Below are 20,504 nucleotides of genomic sequence, written 5' to 3'. Positions count from 1 at the left end.
CTCTGTAGATGTTATAGTCTAGACACTGACAGGTGTTGATATCATCTCTGTAGATGTTATAGTCTAGACACTGACAGGTGTTGATATCATCTCTGTAGGTGTTATAGTCTAGACACTGACAGGTGTTGATATCATCTCTGTAGGTGTTATAGTCTAGACACTGACAGGTGTTGATATCTCTGTAGATGTTATATCTCTGACAGGTGTAGGTGTGACAGGTGTTGATATCATCTCTGTAGGTGTTATAGTCTAGACACTGACAGGTGCTGATGTATAGGGGCCTATGTTACGTGGGTGGTAAGTGCAGGAACATAATCTCACAGAAATTATTATACGTATGGAAACATTTGATTTTCGAATGATTTTCGAATAGAATGCAACAATGTTTTCTCTTGCTAAATGCATGCTTTTTATGCGTTATGGCTTTCACGTTTGTTGACTGTGATAGATTACTGTGTCAGTGCTGCCAAGTGCACTTAGATGGAAACGTGGTACCCATCTGCTCATTTGATGGCCTTCCAACTCGATTTAGTTCACCTGAGCAGATAATACCAGCTAGGCTGCAGCAGTCTCTCCTTCTCCAAGCAGCAGTGAGGAGAGATGTCATTGTAGTGAATTTGGCAGGAAGCTGTAGCCTACACTCTAAAAATTAGGGGTTCAACAAGGGTTCTTCTAAGATCCTCAAAGTTCTTTGAAGAACCTTAGTGTTCATGGCACTGAAAATTGCCCCCAAAAGGTTATTCCTAAAACCCCATATGAGGTGGGGTTCATGGAGGAACCTCCTTAGTTGGTGGGGGTTCTTGCAGGAACCTAACTGCCCAACTGAAACATGATTTGTGTAACGGCAGATTTTCTCCTCTTCGTCTGAAGAGTAAGGATCGGACCAAGATGCGCCGTGGTAAGTGTTCATGACGATTTTAATAAGAAAAGCACTGAACACTATGGAATACAAAAACAATAAACGAATACGTTAAATAACCAAACCGAACCAGTTCTGTGTGGTGACAAACACTCACACGGAAACAAACACCCACAAACCAACATGAAACCCAGGCTACCTAAATATGGTTCTCAATCAGAGAGAACTAACGACACCTGCCTCTGATTGAGAGCCATACTAGGCCGAAACAGAAACCAAACATAGAAAAACAAACATAGACTGCCCACCCCAACTCACGCCCTGACCATACTAAATAAAGATAAAACAAAGGAAATAAAGGTCAGAACGCGACAATTTGAATTTGAAAGGAGAGCAGGTGCAGGCACTTAACTGAGAAATGTAAAGATCTCCTCAATTTAAGGTTGGTCCCTTATATGATCTAAATGGATATTGTTTTGTAATGATACCATCTCTCTTTTCATATTTGTGAAAATCTTTCTAAAACAGAAAATGGACACAATTCAATGGATATCAATCAACAAAAAGGTAAGAATTTGTAGGCTATAATATGTTGAAGGCTGGCTGTATTGGGTGCAGATGACTGAACTGATCACTTTTGTGTCTGTAGGTATACAGACGAGGCATACAAAGGTATGTCAATTGGTATGTTATGCAAATCACATGTACCATCCTCTTCTCTTACCTCTTCAATGATAATACAATAGGCCTCTACAATACGGACAAGGCATGTGTATGAAAACCATCATCAAAACAGTTTTTTCATTCACATTTAACACAAAAACCAAGGTATGAATACTGTTGTGTGCATGTTTTGTTAAATATCTGTATAATTACTATTTTTTGGATTCCCAGACTTCACCCTCCTACACCTCTGAATATAACAGGAAACCTGTTGGATCACCATGCACTGCAAACTCATTCTGCCTGTGGATACAGAGAACATCAACACACTAACATCAACAGGCCAGAGGATAAACCCATTGGACTTGGGGCTCTGCTGGGAGTTTACCTCATATTTAGATTTCTTTATGCTGCTTTGCCACTAAAATCATACTAAACACAGACAACTAAAATATTGTGTTATTGTTATGTGTATTATTAATAATAAGAACCCTTTTAAAGACTTTACACTTTTAGTGGAAGCCAAACAGAATAGATCATGCCTGCCACTGGATGTCATAAGGTGAATGCACCAATTTGTAAGTCGCTCTGGATAAGAGCGTCTGCTAAATGACTTAAATGTAAATGTAATGCCAAGAACAGCAACCTGGTCTCTGAGTCTTTCGTATTATTCTGTACGTGGAGACACCCCATTCTATGATATGTATGGTATGTATTAATTTGTGGGTGTCCATCACCCATTTCGTATGATATGTTATGAATTAAAATTCGTATTATATGTTACAAATTTTCCAAAATGTACAATATGCTAAACGTACTAAACGTGTGATATGTTACAATTTCTAGCTAGGTGCTAACGTTAGCTAGCTGGCTAATGTTAGCTAGGGCTGGGGGTTAGGGTTAAGTTTAGGAGTTAGGTTAAAGGGTTAATTAAGGTTAGGTTTAGCTAAAAAGGTTAAGGTTAGAGGAAGGGTTAGCTAACATGCTAAGTAGTTACAAAGAAGCAAAAAGTAGTAAGAAGTTGAAAAGCTAAATACCTAAAATGCTAAAGTTCTCCTGATGAGATTCGAACTTGCAATCTTTGGGTTGTTAGAGGTTCGAGTTATACACCCACCCTGACTAACCATCCTACTTTTATTTTTGCCTTAAGTAACCATTTCTCTTATCAACACTACTAAACGTAACATATCATACTACTGCTGGTGTCCCGGATTGATATTTACTATTTTACGTCTAGTCTATGAGACCAGGCTGAGAACAGTGTTATTAGGCCTGCCTAGGCCTACCCTACAAGTAAAATATTAACGTTTTTGATTCATATGTTAAATCTATATAACATTTTCTTTTCAATACAGTTACAGGTATTTTATGTTCCATGCCTTTACCTGCCTCTACATCTTTATGCGCTCTCTTTCAAAAATGCGCACTCACGCGCACAGATCGGAAATTGTCGGTCACCTTGGAGATGAGAAACATTGAAGAGGGTAGGTTACGACTGTCTCAGCTTCGACTTTCCACACGAAAACTCTCAGCGAAGCACCCTCAATATATCTGTACAACTTTATATACGATTTAAGAAGCGTTGAGACAAAACCGGTGATTGCATAAACTGTCGCGAGGCACCTGTCGGACACATCCATGTTTTGCGTCTTCAGAATGTATTGAGAAAGACGCTCTGATTGTCCACCGGTCGACCCTGCAAGCAAAGGTAGAACGCCCCGGTGAAATTGTATCAATTTACAAATGACAAGATTCTGAAACTCTGCTGCATCCTATCTAATTCAGCTATGATCTAATTTAATCGCATGTTTTCAAAAACTCTATAGTATTTTTCTTGAAATAGGGAGTAGTCTAAGAATATGATGCCTTAAACCAATGTGGTTAAAAAAGGGCCCTCCTGGGAATATGATAATGATTTGCCTGGAAACCCGAAGTTGGGCATAAATGAGAATTTACACCAAAGTTTCCGCTCACATCTACAAGCCAGAATGTTTAATAACGTTACATTTTAACTTACAGTACTTTACCGGTTGTCTTTTGCAGTTGGTCGTTTTTGGCGGTAGGAATGTGAGACAATATATCCCCCAAAATACAGTGCACTCTGGAAGTATTCAGACCCCCATAACTTTTCCCACATTTTGTTACTTTACAGCCTTATTCTAAAATGTATATATTTTTCCCTTCATCAATCTACACACAATACCCAATAATGACAAATAAAAAACGATGTATTTTTGGCAAACTCCAAGCAGGCTGTTTACTGAGGAGTGGCTTCTGTCGGGCCACTCTACCATAAATGCCTGATTGGTGAAGTGCTGCAGAGATGGTTGTCCTTCTGGAAGGTTATCCCATCTCCACAGAGCAACTCTGGAGCTCTTTCAGAGTGACCATCAGGTCCTTGGTCACCTCCCTGACCAAGGCCCTTCTCTCCTGATTGCTCAGTTTGGCCAGGCAACCAGCTCTAGAAAGAGTCTTGGTGGTTCCAAACTTTTTCCATTTAAGAATGATGGAGGCCACTGTGTTCTTGGGGACCTTCAATGTTGCAGAAATGTTTTGGTACCCTTCCCAGATCTGTGCCTCGACACAATCCTGTATCAGAGCTCTATGACAATTCCTTCGACCTCATGGCTTGGTTTTTGCTCTGTCATGCACTGTCAACTGTTTAATCAGCTTCTTGATAGGCCACATCTGTCAGGTGGATGGATTATCTTGGCAAAGAATAATTGCTCACTAACAGGAATGTAAACAAATTTATGCACATTTTAGAGAAATAAGCTTTTTGTGCATTTGGACTATTTTTGTGATCTTTTATTTCAGCTCATGAAACATGGGACCAACACTTTACATGTTGCGTTTATATTTTTGTTCGGTATACATACATTTTTCAAAGAGCTGCTAGTGCCTTGAGATTTATATCACCTGAAGCAGGCGCAGAACCATGTAAACACATCCACAAAATGCTCAGGGATTAGTGCCTTGAGATTTATATCACCTGAAGCAGGCGCAGAACCATGTAAACACATCCACAAAATGCTCAGGGATTACTGCTTTATGATTAGTGTTATTTGAGGTCAGTTCTGTTTCGGTTCGATTACTAAAAAATAATCACTGTTTTGATTTCGGTTTAGAATTTATTTTTCAACGTTAAATGCATTTTGCATTATGTGGGTTGAATGCTGTAACAAAACAGAATAAAACAATTAATAAAAGTTCCATGATGGTAGTGACTGCCCTTTACTGCTTATTACTTATTAACCATCATTTATTCAACTTTAATAACATAATTAAGTATAGTATATTACGTTTGTTTTCTTTAATTTCTTCAGTATTTCATTCCAAGTCATCATCATCTCTATAGAGCTGCTGCCTATGCTGTCTGGCAAAATCTCTATTTTAGTAGTTCTTCGATGTAAATAAGGCATTGTAGTTCATTACCACATTTTATGGGTTCAACTATTTGGAATATTGGCCTGTTGGAAACTACTACTCCCTACTACATCGCACAGTTCAGACTGGATTTGATTTATCTCTGGAAAAACTCATTGAGCTCACAGAAAAAAAGAACAAAATTGAATTCAAATAATTTATGTCGGTCAATTAGTTGTTTAAAAAACGTTTTAAAAAATGGTTAATCGCTCAGCACTATTGGCAGGTATGCATGCGTCTAGTGCATGTATTTGTATGTTGTGCGCATGCTTCAGGTGATAGATATCTGAGGGCCCTACCCTCCCTCCCTTCTTATCCTCTCCTGGGAAGTCTGTGCACAGCAGAGGAGGCTGGTTGGCTGAGCTATAGGTGGATGGGCTCATTGTAATAACAGGAATGGAGTTAATGGAACAGTATCGAACACATGGAAACCGTATTTCTTCTTCCGGTCCATTTGTTCCATTCCAGTCATTACAATGAGCCCATCCTTTTATAGCTCCTCCCACCTCTGGTGGACAGGTGTCTGACAGATGGCTGCATGGCTGCGATCCTTCATGAACAGAATCAATGGGTATTGATTACACTGAAGCCCCAGTCAGTCTGTGACAGTGCTGTGCTGCTGTTTTGTTATTTCCCAGTGGCCACAGAGCTCACAGGGTTACTGCCTCTGTCTGAACTGTGTCTCACTACAAACTCTTCTAACTACACTGGATGTCTCCAATTGTTCTGCACTATTTTGATCTAAATTTAACTAGGCAAGTCAGTTAAGAACAAATTTTTATTTACAATGGTGGCCTACACGGGCTAAAAACGGACACCGTTGGGTAAACTGTGCGCTGCCCTATGGGACTCCCAATCACGGCCAGATGTGATGCAGCCTGGGTGTGCAAAGAGGATGCTAGTTACTGTACTTTGGCAGGTCTTACAGATGCCTTTGAGGAACTCTTTTAGAAGAAGTCAAGAGTGTCATATTGTGTTGTCTGTCATTAGATCAGAGGTGATGCCCAATTATCCATGTTAATAATCCACCGGCCTATGAGGATGTTGCACAGTCCAAAGGTGTTGCAGTGGGTTGCACACTGTTACCAAGGGTTGCATGATGCACAATACTGCCATTCTGAATGAAGGTTGGAGATACAGTGTGTTTTATAGTGTGTTTTTATTGGGTGTTATAGTGTGTTTTTATTGGGTGTTCATTGGTGAACAGGTGTGATGGAAGCGGCCAGTACTTCCCTCAGAGATGACTGCCCTCCCTGGGAAGATGTGTCTCTGTCTGCCCCTCACAGAGACGATGGTCTACTGGTCACCCATGTCAACCAAACACAGGACTTACTGGTGAGCTGGTCAAGTTCTCTCTTGAAAAATACATTTTATCTCCATGAGACTAACCTGGATAAATAGTGTTTAGACTTCCCTTGAAAGCATTGAATTGAATTGATTTGTAGTTTGTTTGTGTCTAATGTATAATCATTCAGATGCTGAATCCACGGTGTAATGGGATAAATCTTGTTTGTGTCTTTATAGTTCTTTCTCCATGTTATTACTGCCTGTGTCGTCGCTGTCTGTGTTTTAGTCCGTATTGCCCCTGTCTGTCTGTAATGCTGTCTGTGTTTTAGTCCGTATTGCCCCTGTCTGTCTGTAATGCTGTCTGTGTTTTAGTCCGTATTGCCACTGTCTGTCTGTAATGCTGTCTGTGTTTTAGTCCGTATTGCCCCTGTGTGTCTGTAATGCTGTCTGTGTTTTAGTCCGTATTGCCCCTGTCTGTCTGTAATGCTGTCTGTGCAATAGGCCTATCTTATGTCTTAGTCTGTATCCCTCTTAATGTTTCTATATACAGTATATAGTACTAAGGCTTACTTTATGTCTGTAGTACTGAGCCTCAAAGTATATCTGTACTCTACCTTACTTTCTGGGATCCTATCTGTAGTTGTGAGCCTCAGAGTGTATCTGTCCTCTACCTTACTGTCTGTGCTCCTCTTTGTAACCCAGAGGTCACAGGGTCAGGCTGCGGAGTGGAAGAGCTCCTCTGATTGGCTCCTGACCCACAGTCTCTACAGCTCCGGCCTCTCCCTATCAACACTCCTCTCACACGGGACCACCAAGATCAGGCAAGTGTGTGTGACAGGGGCCAGCTTTACATATCTGGGCCCATATTCACAAAGAGTATCAGAGTAGAACTGCTGATCTAGGATCAGTTTTTGACTGAAATCATAATGAAAAAGAGCATGGACCTGATACTAGATCTTTTACACTGAGACGCTTTGTTAATACGTGCCAAGGTCCCTAGCACGCCTAGCTGGTTCCATTTTACAAATGCCCTATGCATCCAACTTATCCCATCTGGGCAGTTATTGCCTGAGCAAGGCTGCCTGAATGGCCACGTATGAACTATGACCTAATAGCAGTTGCCCTTGTCCCCTGCTCTGACCTCTCTGTGTTGGTGGCAGTGCTGAGGAGGACGGAGGCCACAGCAGACAGCTGGAGATCACTGCTGCAGCACTCATTCACTTTGACTTCCAGCTGTACCAGTGAGTACTCCTCTCTTAACACACACACACATGCGTGCAAACTCACACACACACACACACACACTGGCATGTGGTGCCACGCACGCACAGGCACACATACACACACTGGCATGTGGTGCCACGCAAACACAGGCACACATACACACACTGGCATGCACCCACGCAGGCATGCAAGCACACACACACACAAAACAAGTGCTGTCACCCACACACACACAGCTGCAACCGTGACTGCCACTGTTTGTGATAATGAATGTGTTGTTTGGACTCTACAGGGCCATTGAGCTGTACCATGGCAGAATAAGATGGCTGAACCAAGGAAGTATGAAGGCATGGCATAGTAGATCTTCTTCTTCTTCATCATCATATACACTATATAACTATTGCTATACAACCTAAAGTGTCCAGAGTAACAGTTTAACTGTGCCATTCCCCTGTGTGTGGCAGGTGTTTGGGCTGGTGAAGGGGTCCAGAGTAGGGGTCATAGTTGACACCTCAGATGTTAACTGCACCAAGGACAGACTGCCAGATCTACAGAGGAACCTCCTGGTAAGATAGATATACATTTAGACCCCTGGTTTTGCCCAGCGATGTATATAAACCCTGGATGACTGACAGGGACTGGTGTAATAAAGCTACCATGCAGCATCTTGGTACTCCTCCTCCCTTGAAAAAAAGATTTTGGAAGCTATACAAATGCAATTATTCATGTCTAGATTAGTTTTTGACATGTTTATTCTATTACAGACACTTTGATGCATACTTTTAAATTATATCATGTGAGCTAAACATACAAAGGAAAAATTATATTTAAAAAATGACCTTAAAGTATTTCTTTAGAGAATACTAATATTAGTGTCCTCACTACAACTTAAACATTCTTAAATACATGTAATTTTGTCCTTGAAACATTTAATTGAAATACTGTAGAATTCCATTCATTCCTATGGAGGACTGCTCCTACAAAGTAGTGCTAAAATGGCCGACCAGTGGCTTCAAAGCCTCTCAATGGCCAATATATTGCATCAGCAATCCAGAGTTTGTATACATCATTGGTTTCACCTCATCATTTACTGGTAAGATAAATAGATATTTAAACCCCTGGTTTCACCTCTCATTTACTGGTAAGATAAATAGATATTTAAACCCCTGGTTTCACCTCATCATTTACTGGTAAGATAAATAGATATTTAAACCCCTGGTTTCACCTCTCATTTACTGGCGAGCTAGATAGACATTTAAACCTCTAGTTTCACCTCATCATTTCCTTCATTTACTATGGGCTTTGTCTCTCGGCAAGCATTGGATGTGTGTGTGTTTATGTGTGTATGTTTGTGTGTGTGTGTGTCAGTCTCTGATAGAAGAGCAGCTCAGCTGTAAGCGTCAGCTGTACCTGATGTCCTGTGGTACTGAGACCAGCAGCCTTTGGGACAGCCCCAGAGACGTCGACACCTTCAGGTGAGAAGTCCTAAGAGAGGTCATCGAGGTCATAACATTGTGCTTTAAAGGTGTATCCCATAACCTTTTTGTCTCCTGTGGCCATCAGACTAAATGCTGAAATAATCCATGCTCACACACACACATACACACACCATTTAGGCATAGCCGCAGGAAGTAGGGTGCTGAGGGTGCTGCAGAACCCCCTGCAAAATTGAAATATTTTTTGTTGTTGAAAAAATATATATTCTAAAAAATATAATTTAGAAAAATCAGAAAAGTACTGCCCTGGGCCTTTAATAGTCCTGTATTAGCAGACCGATATATCAGTCTGCAGCGTGGGCAAAACGTTTTTCCAGCCCCTCCCCCAAACTACTTCCCGTGGCTATACATTTAGGTACCCTGTCAACCTGCCAAGTGGTTTTCTTTAACCAGAAAGGAAACTACTGATTGCACCTTTGACCCAGTTGTTCACCATTGAGAGGATATTATAACTGACATGTATCCCTCAAGTGTTTTGGTGGGATAAAATACCATTCTTTTTCAGATGTTGCTATAGTATACTTAAAAAGCTGCCCAGTCACTTTAGCTCAAGTTCCATGATGATACCAGAGGACTCTGGATGTTGATGTAACAGCATGGCGCTGGAGGGGAGAGGCCTGCTGGACTGTCTCACGGCCTTTGTGTGTGTGTCCCTGCAGTCTGACGGACCTAACCCAGCACAGCGCCCACTGTTTATTTCAGCTTGCTCCTGCGTTTATTTTCATTAGGGTATAATGTCTATTTTAATATGCTTCTTATGCCTCTTGTGTTATTTTAGATGAGTCATTTGGGAATGCGTGTGTACATGCGAGAACAGTTTGTGCCTGTGTTAGTAGAGGAAGACACACACACACACACACACACACACACACACACACACACACACACACACACACACACACACACACACACACACACACACACACACACACACACACACACACACACACACAGGGAAGAGTGAGAGCTACTGTGCACTGTTCTGTGGTAACTGACTGGCTGTATTCAACACCAATGCCAAAGAATACAAACAGAATGTGTTTTCATACCAAACATTTTAGTATCTATTAGTGTAAATAAATGTTAAGCGTTCCATCTTTTAATACCCTCATAGATCATCACTCATTCCTAACGGTTAAGTGTATCTCTGCTTAAAAAAAACAGTCCATTCCTACACTGGTTTGTGAAAACATAAACTGTGAATAGTTTGGTGGACGCCCATATTTTCAGGTAGAGTAATACACTCATGTTTCCTCGATGAAATAGCACAACATACAGTTGATCTAGTACTGTAGGAGGTAATAGAGCTACAGTGTTGGGTTAGAATACAAATATATCAAATACAAACAAGTTTTGTGTGAAACGTTCGTATACACACTTAATGCTATTTTGTTTTTGTTGTTCTTATTGTTGTAAGTATACACAGTTGAAGTCGGAAGTTTACATACACCTTAGCAAAATACATTAAAACTCAGTTTTTCACAATTCCTGACATTTAGTCCTAGTAAAAATTCCCTGTCTTAGGTCAGTTAGGATCACCACTTTATTTTAAGAATGTGAAATGTCAGAATAATAGTAGAGTGATTTATTTCAGCTTGTATTTCTTTCATCACATTCCCAGTGGGTCAGAAGTTTACATACACTCAATTAGTATTTGGTAGCATTGCCTTTAAATGGTTTAACTTGGGTCAAACGTTTCGGGTAGCCTTCCACAAGCTTCCCACAATAAGTTGGGTGAATTTTGGCCCATTCCTCCTGACAGAGCTGGTGTAACTTGAGTCAGGTTGCAGGCCTCCTTGCTCGCTTTTTCAGTTCTGCCCACAAATGTTCTATAGGCTTGTGGTCAGGGCTTTGCGATGGCCACTTTAATACCTTGACTTTGTTGTCCTTAAGCCATTCAACTTTGGAAGTATGCTTGGGGTCATTGTCTGTTTGGAAGACCCATTTGTGACCAAGCTTTAACTTCCTGACTGATCTCTTGAGATGTTGCTTCAATATATCCACATAATTTTCACATAATCACATCTATTTTGTGAAGTGCACCAGTCCCTCCTGCAGCAAAGCACCCCCACAACATGATGCTGCCACCCCTGTGCTTCACGGTTGGGATGGTGTTCTTCAGCTTGCAAGCCTCCCCCTTTTTCCTCCAAACATAAAATGATGGTCATTATGGCCAAACAGTTCTATTTTTGTTTTATCAGTCCAGAGGACATTTCTCCAAAAAGTACAATCTTTGTCCCCATGTGCAGTTGCAAACCATAGTCTGGCTTTTTTAATGTTGGTTTTGGAGCAGTGGCTTCCTCCTTGCTGAGCAGCCTTTCAGTTTATGTCGATATAGGACTCGTTTTACTGTGGATATAGATACGTTTGTACCTGTTTCCTCCAGCAACTTCACAGGGTCCTTTGCTGTTGTTCTGGGATTGATTTGCACTTTTCGCACCAAAGTACGTTTATCTCTATGAGACAGAACGCGTCTCCTTCCTGAGCGGTATGACGGCTGCGTGGTCCCATGGTGTTTATACTTGCGTACTATTGTTTGTACAGATGAACGTGGTACCTTCAGGCGTTTGGAAATTGCTCCCAAGGATGAACCAGACTTGTGGAGGTCTACATTTTTGTTTCAAAAGTTTTGGCTGATGTCTTGATTTTCCCATGATGTCAAGCAAAGAGGCAGTGAGTTTGAAGGTAGGCCTTGAAATACGTCCACAGGTACACCTCCAATTGACTCACAGGTACCTCTCCAATTGACTCACAGGTACACCTCCAATTGACTCACAGGTACACCTCCAATTGACTCACAGGTACACCTTCAATTGACTTCGCCTATCAGAAGCTTCTAAAGCCATGACATCATTTTCTGGAATTTTCCAAGCTGTTTAATGGCACAGTCAACTTAGTGTATGTAAACTTCTGACCCACTGGAATTGTGATACAGTAAATTATAAGTTAAATAATCTGTCTGTAAACAATTGTTGGAAAAATGACTTGTGTCAGGCACAAAGTAGATGTCCTAACCGACTTGCCAATATTATAGTTTGTCTTTCCATCCTTTTATCCATTTATCAATATGTTTTAGATAGAGCTATACCATTTGTGTGCTCATGCATTTCAGTTTGTATTGACTGCTGTGTGGGTGTAATTGAACATGAACTTGAACTAGACCTAAACTGCTAGTTTCTGTAGGCTGACTCGTTGTCAGTGGATCTGTTTAGGCTGCCTTCTACAGTAGATTGTGTCTCTGTGGCCTGTTCTCTCTCTCCAGACTGCAGGAGGCTTGTGGCTGGGTGGATGAGCTGGGAGCCAGGGGGGGATGTAACCTCCTCCAGGCCTGGAAGAGAGGCCTTGGCCTGGACTGCACTCAGCTTGACTCCTTGGTCATCGTCCTGGGCTCCAGGTGAATCAACTTCAACAGGACAGTGATGTAGTGGGACTGATGATGAAAGTACAGCAATAACTACATTGGGTTGTACACTATCTACACATTGGGTTGTATTTATTATTATCATGTCATTTTTAAGGGACAAATCAGAGGGCAGGGTTATGTTGACCAGTCAGAGAGCAGGGTTATGACGATCTTATGATGAAAGGACCAATCAGATAGCGGGGTTATGATTATGTCTTTTTGAAGTGACCAATCGGAGAGTGGGGTTATGACAATGTCATTATAAAGAGACCGATCAGAAAGCAGGGTTATTCTTCCACATAACAAGTAACAAGTCCCTTGTGTTTGATGATAGTACCTCCTCCTCTGACTTCTCTCCTTTCCTCTCTCTAGCCCTGACCAGACCGCAGATGCCCTCTTTGATTACGTAGGACAAAGCATTTTGGGAAGGACGTTGTTGATCCATGTGGTGTCCTACTGTAGCATTAGCCCTCTGACCATTGTGAGTCAAACTGCTGGACCTTCAGGTCACCAACAATCATGTGTTTTTATTAATAGAGGGACAGATTTACTAAACTTTCTAACCTGTGAAAAGTTTGGTCAGTGATTCACTGTGTCTCTGCCTCAAACAGACAACTGTAAAGAGACTAGCTGAAGTTACACAGGGACGCCACCACATCTTCTCAGCTTCTCTGGTAACCTGTCTGTCCTGACTGTGCTATTTGGGTTTGTGTTTTAGTGTGTTGTGGTCAAAAAAAAACTTTCCCTGCTGTTTGTGTGTGTGGTGTGTCTCTGTGTGTGTATCAGGGTGTAGTAGACAGCAGTACAGATGTGGAGCTGCTGTGGACAGAGATCAAGGCAGCCAGAGAGCTGCTGGGACACACTGAGGCCCTGCGTCAGGGACGGCTGGGGGACATGACTGTCACTGTGGTGGGACAGCAGGTGAATGGACTCTGTGTGTGTGTGTCAGTGCTGGTGTCTGTGTGTACAGCATTTTTCTTAAACCTTAAACTTAAACCTTTTAGTGAATCTTTCCTGTTACTGTACTCCCCCAGATTTCCACAGAGTTGGACAGCTTTTCACTCTCTCCTTCGCTCCCCAGACCACCCAATCACAATGTCCCCCTGAGCATCAAGCCCCCAGGTGTCCCGCCCAGCTCCTCGGCTGATTGGCTGAGGAACCATGGACTGAAAGGTAAGTGCTCTAGGTAGAAGTTACACATAGGCACAGATCTAGAATCAGCTTACCCACTTTCATCCTAACCTTAACCATTAAAAAGGAACAATACAAAACTGACCATAGATCCGTGTTAAAGTCAACTTCATCCTACTCTAAAAGTAACTGTGGCAACCAAGTATTGATTCCAAAAGCCATTGGCCATGACAATAATAGATTCAGATTGAAACTGAATGAAGCCTCTGTCCTAAACTTTGATGTTGGATGTATTATCTAATCCTCTCTCTGCCTGTAGCTAAGAGACTGGGGCTGTACCAGGTTCTGTCTCCCAATGCCTATTCTCTACTGGAGGGGTTTGTTCCTATCCTGAACAAGACTGTCAGCTCAACAGTCCATGAGGTACTACTGTCTGTCTCTTCTTTCTTCTTTCTCCTTCTAGACTGTTTCCTTTTCTCCTTCTCTTGTAATGGCCCAACAGTCGATGGTTCATGAGGTATCACTGGCTGCCTCTTTTTATCTTCTGCACACTCAGTGCTTTCTCTCATTTTCTTCTGGCTCTTCTTTTTGTGGCCAGGTCACAGTACAGGATGTACCACTCTGTCAATCCCTCTATCCCTTTCTTTCTTTCTCTTTCCTTCTCTCTCTTACCTCCCTGTCTTTTGATGTTCCAGTCAATCGTAATGTGGTCCTTGACCAAACCTCTTTAGGAGGTGCAGAGGGGTGGAACCCAATGCTTATTAGACTGGGCATAATGAACTTATATCAGTTAATCAATGCTACTAAATCAATTACTCTTCCTAGTTTAGTGATCTTTCATTCTGTCTGGGCAGGGGAGGACTTGGAGGAAAAGCATTTAGAGTAATTGCGTCGGTCACTCTTGGTTATTAGTAAGCTTTGTATTTACTGTTCTGTCCTTTTTCCTTTCTTTTATCTCAAGTAGGAGGATGGGAGGTGGCTGATATGTCTTAGCCTGGTCAAACAGACTGATCACTGCGCTCACGTTTTGTTTCAAGTGAAACAGCATGTCAGATCAGACTGTTTCCACCAGGCTAGATATGTCTCTAGTCTCTTGTACCTTTCGAGCTGTGAAATAAAAAACCTTTGGTCACAAAAAAATTATGTTTATGAATGTTTTTGTCCTGGACTTCCTCCTTCCATGTCGGATCCTACCCAGAAGGCCATGGTGCAGTGTGAGTGGCATGATGGAACGGTGAAGAACGTTCATGTGGACTTGCCCTTAATCTACCACTACCAGGTGGGTTCACCAGTCAGGATGTGATGTCAGAAGCACATGATGTCTTGTCTGTCTTTTGATTTGATTATTAGTCTTAGTCTAAACCTTTCTTCTCTTCCTGACCAATAAAAACAGTTGTCTTCTTACTAGTCTAGGTGTGTTCATCGTGATGATTTTCTCTCATCTTTCGTCTGTATCTATCTCACCCATAACCCCTGTCCATCCTGTCTTTCTCTCTTCCATCCCTCTCTTTGTCACCTACAGAAACAGCTGATGTCTGCAGTGTCTGTGTTGGAGAGGAGGGTGCAGTGGCTGAGCAGTGGGAGCAGGCAGATCTGGGGGACAGTGTGTGAACAGAGGTACTTTAGGACGCTGGGATTCTCTCCTCTCACACACAGCTATCAGTCTGCTATCACTCACAAAATAATGATGTCCATTATATCTCTAGCCTGTGTCAGGGGCAGTTATTTTCTGTCGCAGTATAGAGATGTAGGATCTTCATTTGTTGCTGAGTAATGTTCCTGTACAGCAGGAAAGGCAAACTTGTAGTGTATTTGAGGTTTAAAACTGATTCTAAAGTCCACTTTAAAATGACAGACTGGATTTGTATCAACCCCTACACAAAATGTCAGTTAATTATAATCTACATAATAATTCACATTTCCTGTTGCTTCAGGATTATTTTCCTGCTGTAGCAAACTGGCTCAGATTAAGCCGTTTCAAAGGTCCACCAATCTCTCTCTCTCTGTCTCGCTGTCTCTCTCTCTCTGTCTCTCTCTTTCTCTGTCTCTCTGTCTCGCTGTCTCTCTGTCTCTCGGTCTGTCTCTCTGTCTCTCTCTCTGTCTCTCTGTCTCTGTCTCTCTGTCTCTCAATTCAAAGGGCTTTATTGGCATGGGAAACATGTGTTGACATTGCCAAAGCAAGTGAGGTAGATAATATACAAAAGTCAAATAAACAATAAAAAATAACAGTAAACATTACACTCACAGAAGTTCCAAAAGAATAAGACATTACAAATGTCATATTACGTATATATACAGTGTTGTAATGATATACAAATGGTTAAAGTACAAAAGGGAAAATAAATGAGCATAAATATGGGTTTATTTTTTATTTATTTATTTCACCTTTATTTAACCAGGTAAGCAAGTTGAGAACAAGTTCTTTTACTGGTTGCCAAGATAAAGCAAAGCAGTTTTTTACACATGTGTAAAACAAACATACAGTCAACAGGTCTACAATGTGAGCAAATATTGGCAAAAAAGGCTGTTATGGCACACTGTGGTATTTCCCCAGTAGATATGGGAGTTTATCAAAACAGTTGGGTTTGTTTTAAAATTCTTTGTGGATCTGTAAGATGCTCTGAGGGAAATATGTGTCTAATATGGTCATACATTGGGGAGAGGCAGGAGGTTCTGGGGTCTAGAGAGATATACTCTCTCTCTGTCTGTCTCTGTCTCTCTATATGGTGGTGATTGTGGTAGACATGTCTATGATGATGATCTCTCTCTAGGAGTCTCTCTCTGTCTGTTTGATATGGTCTCTGTCTCTGTAGGGTGGTTGTTAGGCGGGTAATCAGGTAGCGATTTGCATTTAGTTTTATTGCAATTGGAGGCCACGGAAGGAGAGTTGACAGTCTAGGGGGATGGTAATGAGACCACCAGCAGCAAGAGCGACCTCATATACAGAGAAGAGAGTCATGCAAATTATTATTGTGACAAAGTAAAAGTGGCGCAATCATTTGAAATAACCACGACAACAGAGATCTAAATAAACTCTAGGTTTATTTATAAACACACGGTAATGGGGGAGCAGGAAAAGGGGCTGAGCTGGACCCAAGGAAATAAACAATAAGTATTCAAAAACACCCCTAAGCTAGACAGCCTACTTTAACAACAGCTAACTAACTAACCAAAAATACAGTGGGTGGTCCGGGGGTTTGGCCAGTTCTAACTAGTGTATTTAACAAAGTTCACCTTTGGTAGTGGACTATGCCCATGGGCGACTTGTCTTGGTTTCCACCTTTTCCCACCAGCAAACAAACACAAACACCATAACCAAAAACAATACTCACCTGTAGGGTGGTGATTATCCCCCCTTGACGGGATGAGGTGATGACAAAGTGCTATGGGGTGCTCAAACAAAAGAGAGGTTAAGATTTTGTCAGCTCTGAAGATAGATGAACTCAGCGAGATGTTTGAAACACAGAGACCTCTGTTTGGGGTACAGACATGGCATTTACAGATCTGTAGATTGAGCTAGAGATTGCTAGAGATTGCTCCAGAGCAAACAAATGATGGGGTTTTTAAACCATGGGAAGGAACTGTGATAGGGTAGGAAATAGAGGTGTGTCTTCTGATTGATGATTGATTGTTGACTGATTGGGGAGTGATGATTTTCACTGTGAGGGGAGAAGGAGAGAAAAGAAACACACACAGGATACACACACACACAGGATAACTGTATCCGTAACAGTTGTGATTGTGGTAGACATGTCTATGATGATCTCTCTCTGTGTCTCTCTGTAGGGTGGTGATTGTGGTAGACATGTCTATGATGATCTCTCTCTGTCTCTCTGTAGGGTGGTGATTGTGGTAGACATGTCTATGATGTCTCTCTGTAGGGTGGTGATTGTGGTAGACATGTCTCTGTCTCTCTGTCTCTGTCTCTCTGTAGGGTGGTGATTGTGGTAGACATGTCTATGATGATCTCTCTGTCTCTCTGTAGGGTGGTGATTGTGGTCTGTAGGGTGGTGATTGTGGTAGACATGTCTATGATGATCTCTCTCTGTCTCTCTGTAGGGTGGTGATTGTGGTAGACATGTCTATGATGATCTGTCTCTCTGTAGGGTGGTGATTGTGGTAGACATGTCTATGATGATCTCTCTCTCTGTCTCTCTCTCTCTGTAGGGTGGTGATTGTGGTAGACATGTCTATGATGATCTGTCTCTGTCTCTCTGTAGGGTGGTGATTGTGGTAGACATGTCTATGATGATCTCTCTCTCTGTCTCTCTGTAGGGTGGTGATTGTGGTAGACATGTCTATGATGATCTCTCTCTCTCTCTGTCTCTCTGTAGGGTGGTGATTGTGGTAGACATGTCTATGATGATCTCTCTCTGTCTCTCTGTAGGGTGGTGATTGTGGTAGACATGTCTATGATGATCTCTCTCTCTGTCTCTCTCTGTAGGGTGGTGATTGTGGTAGACATGTCTATGATGATCTCTCTCTGTCTCTCTGTAGGTCTCTCTGTAGGGTGGTGATTGTGGTAGACATGTCTATGATGATCTCTCTCTGTGTCTCTGTCTCTGTAGGGTCTCTCTGGTGATTGTTGTAGACATGTCTATGATGATCTCTCTCTCTCTCTCTGTAGGGTGGTGATTGTGGTAGACATGTCTATGATGATCTCTCTCTCTGTCTCTCTGTAGGTCTCTCTGTGGGTGGTGATTGTGGTAGACATGTCTATGATGATCTCTCTCTGTCTCTCTGTAGGGTGGTGATTGTGGTAGACATGTCTATGATGATCTCTCTCTCTCTGTCTCTCTGTAGGGTGGTGATTGTGGTAGACATGTCTATGATGATCTCTCTCTGTCTCTCTGTAGGGTGGTGATTGTGGTAGACATGTCTATGATGATCTGTCTGTCTCTCTGTAGGGTGGTGATTGTGGTAGACATGTCTATGATGATCTCTCTGTCTGTCTCTCTGTAGGGTGGTGATTGTGGTAGACATGTCTATGATAGATCTCTCTCTCTCTGTCTCTCTGTCTCTCTGATCTGTCTCTCTGTCTCTCTGTAGGGTGGTGATTGTGGTAGACATGTCTATGATGATCTCTCTCTGTCTCTCTGTAGGGTGGTGATTGTGGTAGACATGTCTATGATGATCTCTCTCTGTCTCTCTGTAGGGTGGTGATTGTGGTAGACATGTCTATGATGATCTGTCTCTCTGTCTGTCTCTGTCTCTGTCTCTCTGTAGGGTGGTGATTGTGGTAGACATGTCTATGATGATCTCTCTCTGTCTCTCTGTAGGGTGGTGATTGTGGTAGACATGTCTATGATGTCTCTCTGTAGATGGTGATTGTGGTAGACATGTCTATGATGATCTCTCTCTGTCTCTCTGTCTCTCTGGTGGTGATTGTGGTAGACATGTCTATGATGATCTGTCTCTCTCTGTCTCTCTGTAGGGTGGTGATTGTGGTAGACATGTCTATGATGATCTCTCTCTGTCTGTCTCTCTGTAGGGTGGTGATTGTGGTAGACATGTCTATGATGATCTCTCTCTCTGTCTCTCTGTAGGGTGGTGATTGTGGTAGACATGTCTATGATGATCTCTCTCTCTGTCTCTCTGTCTCTCTGTAGGGTGGTGATTGTGGTAGACATGTCTATGATGATCTCTCTCTGTCTCTCTGTAGGGTGGTGATTGTGGTAGACATGTCTATGATGATCTCTCTCTCTGTCTCTCTGTAGGGTGGTGATTGTGGTAGACATGTCTATGATGATCTCTCTCTGTCTCTCTCTGTCTCTGTAGGGTGGTGATTGTGGTAGACATGTCTATGATGATCTCTCTCTCTGTCTCTCTGTAGGGTGGTGATTGTGGTAGACATGTCTATGATGATCTCTCTCTCTCTCTCTGTAGGGTGGTGATTGTGGTAGACATGTCTATGATGATCTCTCTCTCTGTCTCTCTGTAGGGTGGTGATTGTGGTAGATGATGTCTCTCTGTAGGGTGGTGATTGTGGTAGACATGTCTATGATGATCTCTCTCTGTCTCTGTCTCTGTAGGGTGGTGATTGTGGTAGACATGTCTATGATGATCTCTCTCTGTCTCTGTCTCTCTGTCTCTCTGTAGGGTGGTGATTGTGGTAGACATGTCTATGATGATCTCTCTCTCTGTCTCTGTAGGGTGGTGATTGTGGTAGACATGTCTATGATGATCTCTCTCTGTAGGGTGGTGATTGTGGTAGACTGATGATCTCTCTCTCTCTCTCTCTCTGTAGGGTGGTGATTGTGGTAGACATGTCTATGATGATCTCTCTCTGTCTCTCTGTCTCTCTCTGTAGGGTGGTGATTGTGGTAGACATGTCTATGATGATCTCTCTCTCTGTCTCTCTCTCTGTAGGGTGGTGATTGTGGTAGACATGTCTATGATGATCTCTCTCTGTCTCTCTGTAGGGTGGTGATTGTGGTAGACATGTCTATGATGATCTCTCTCTCTGTCTCTCTGTCTCTCTGTAGGGTGGTGATTGTGGTAGACATGTCTATGATGATCTCTCTCTCTGTCTCTCTGTAGGGTGGTGATTGTGGTAGACATGTCTATGATGATCTCTCTCTCTCTGTCTCTGGGGTGGTGATTGTGGTAGACATGTCTATGATGATCTCTCTCTCTCTCTCTCTGTCTCTCTGTAGGGTGGTGATTGTGGTAGACATGTCTATGATGATCTGTCTCTCTGTCTCTCTGTAGGGTGGTGATTGTGGTAGACATGTCTATGATGATCTCTCTCTGTCTCTGTAGGGTGGTGATTGTGGTAGACATGTCTATGATGATCTCTCTCTCTGTCTCTCTGTAGGGTGGTGATTGTGGTAGACATGTCTATGATGATCTCTCTCTGTCTCTCTGTAGGGTGGTGATTGTGGTAGACATGTCTATGATGATCTCTCTGTCTCTCTGTAGGGTGGTGATTGTGGTAGACATGTCTATGATGATCTCTCTCTCTGTCTCTCTGTCTCTCTGTAGGGTGGTGATTGTGGTAGACATGTCTATGATG

General features: G+C 42.3%; 1 protein-coding gene across 1 annotated transcript in view; it reads left to right on the top strand.

Annotated features, from left to right (window-relative positions):
- The first annotated feature begins 3,093 nt into the window (after positions 1–3,093).
- Positions 3,094–20,504, top strand: part of vwa3a (von Willebrand factor A domain containing 3A) — a 46,623-nt gene continuing 29,212 nt past the window's right edge. Inside the window, exons 1-15 of the mRNA XM_065010954.1 lie at positions 3,094–3,230; positions 6,156–6,283; positions 6,938–7,056; positions 7,396–7,476; positions 7,752–7,806; positions 7,924–8,025; positions 8,828–8,934; positions 12,218–12,349; positions 12,731–12,839; positions 12,970–13,032; positions 13,145–13,279; positions 13,393–13,531; positions 13,809–13,912; positions 14,688–14,768; positions 15,012–15,106. Of these exons, the coding sequence (XP_064867026.1) occupies positions 6,161–6,283; positions 6,938–7,056; positions 7,396–7,476; positions 7,752–7,806; positions 7,924–8,025; positions 8,828–8,934; positions 12,218–12,349; positions 12,731–12,839; positions 12,970–13,032; positions 13,145–13,279; positions 13,393–13,531; positions 13,809–13,912; positions 14,688–14,768; positions 15,012–15,106 (1,445 nt within the window). The 5' untranslated portion in view covers positions 3,094–3,230; positions 6,156–6,160. The remainder of the gene's footprint in view (positions 3,231–6,155; positions 6,284–6,937; positions 7,057–7,395; positions 7,477–7,751; positions 7,807–7,923; positions 8,026–8,827; positions 8,935–12,217; positions 12,350–12,730; positions 12,840–12,969; positions 13,033–13,144; positions 13,280–13,392; positions 13,532–13,808; positions 13,913–14,687; positions 14,769–15,011; positions 15,107–20,504) is intronic.

The sequence above is a fragment of the Oncorhynchus nerka genome, linkage group LG26 (genome assembly GCF_034236695.1).
Source record: "Oncorhynchus nerka isolate Pitt River linkage group LG26, Oner_Uvic_2.0, whole genome shotgun sequence".
In the NCBI taxonomy this organism is placed as follows: Eukaryota; Metazoa; Chordata; class Actinopteri; order Salmoniformes; family Salmonidae; genus Oncorhynchus; species Oncorhynchus nerka.
Note: the sequence above shows the minus strand (reverse complement) of the source record. Positions and strands in the feature narration are given on the sequence as shown.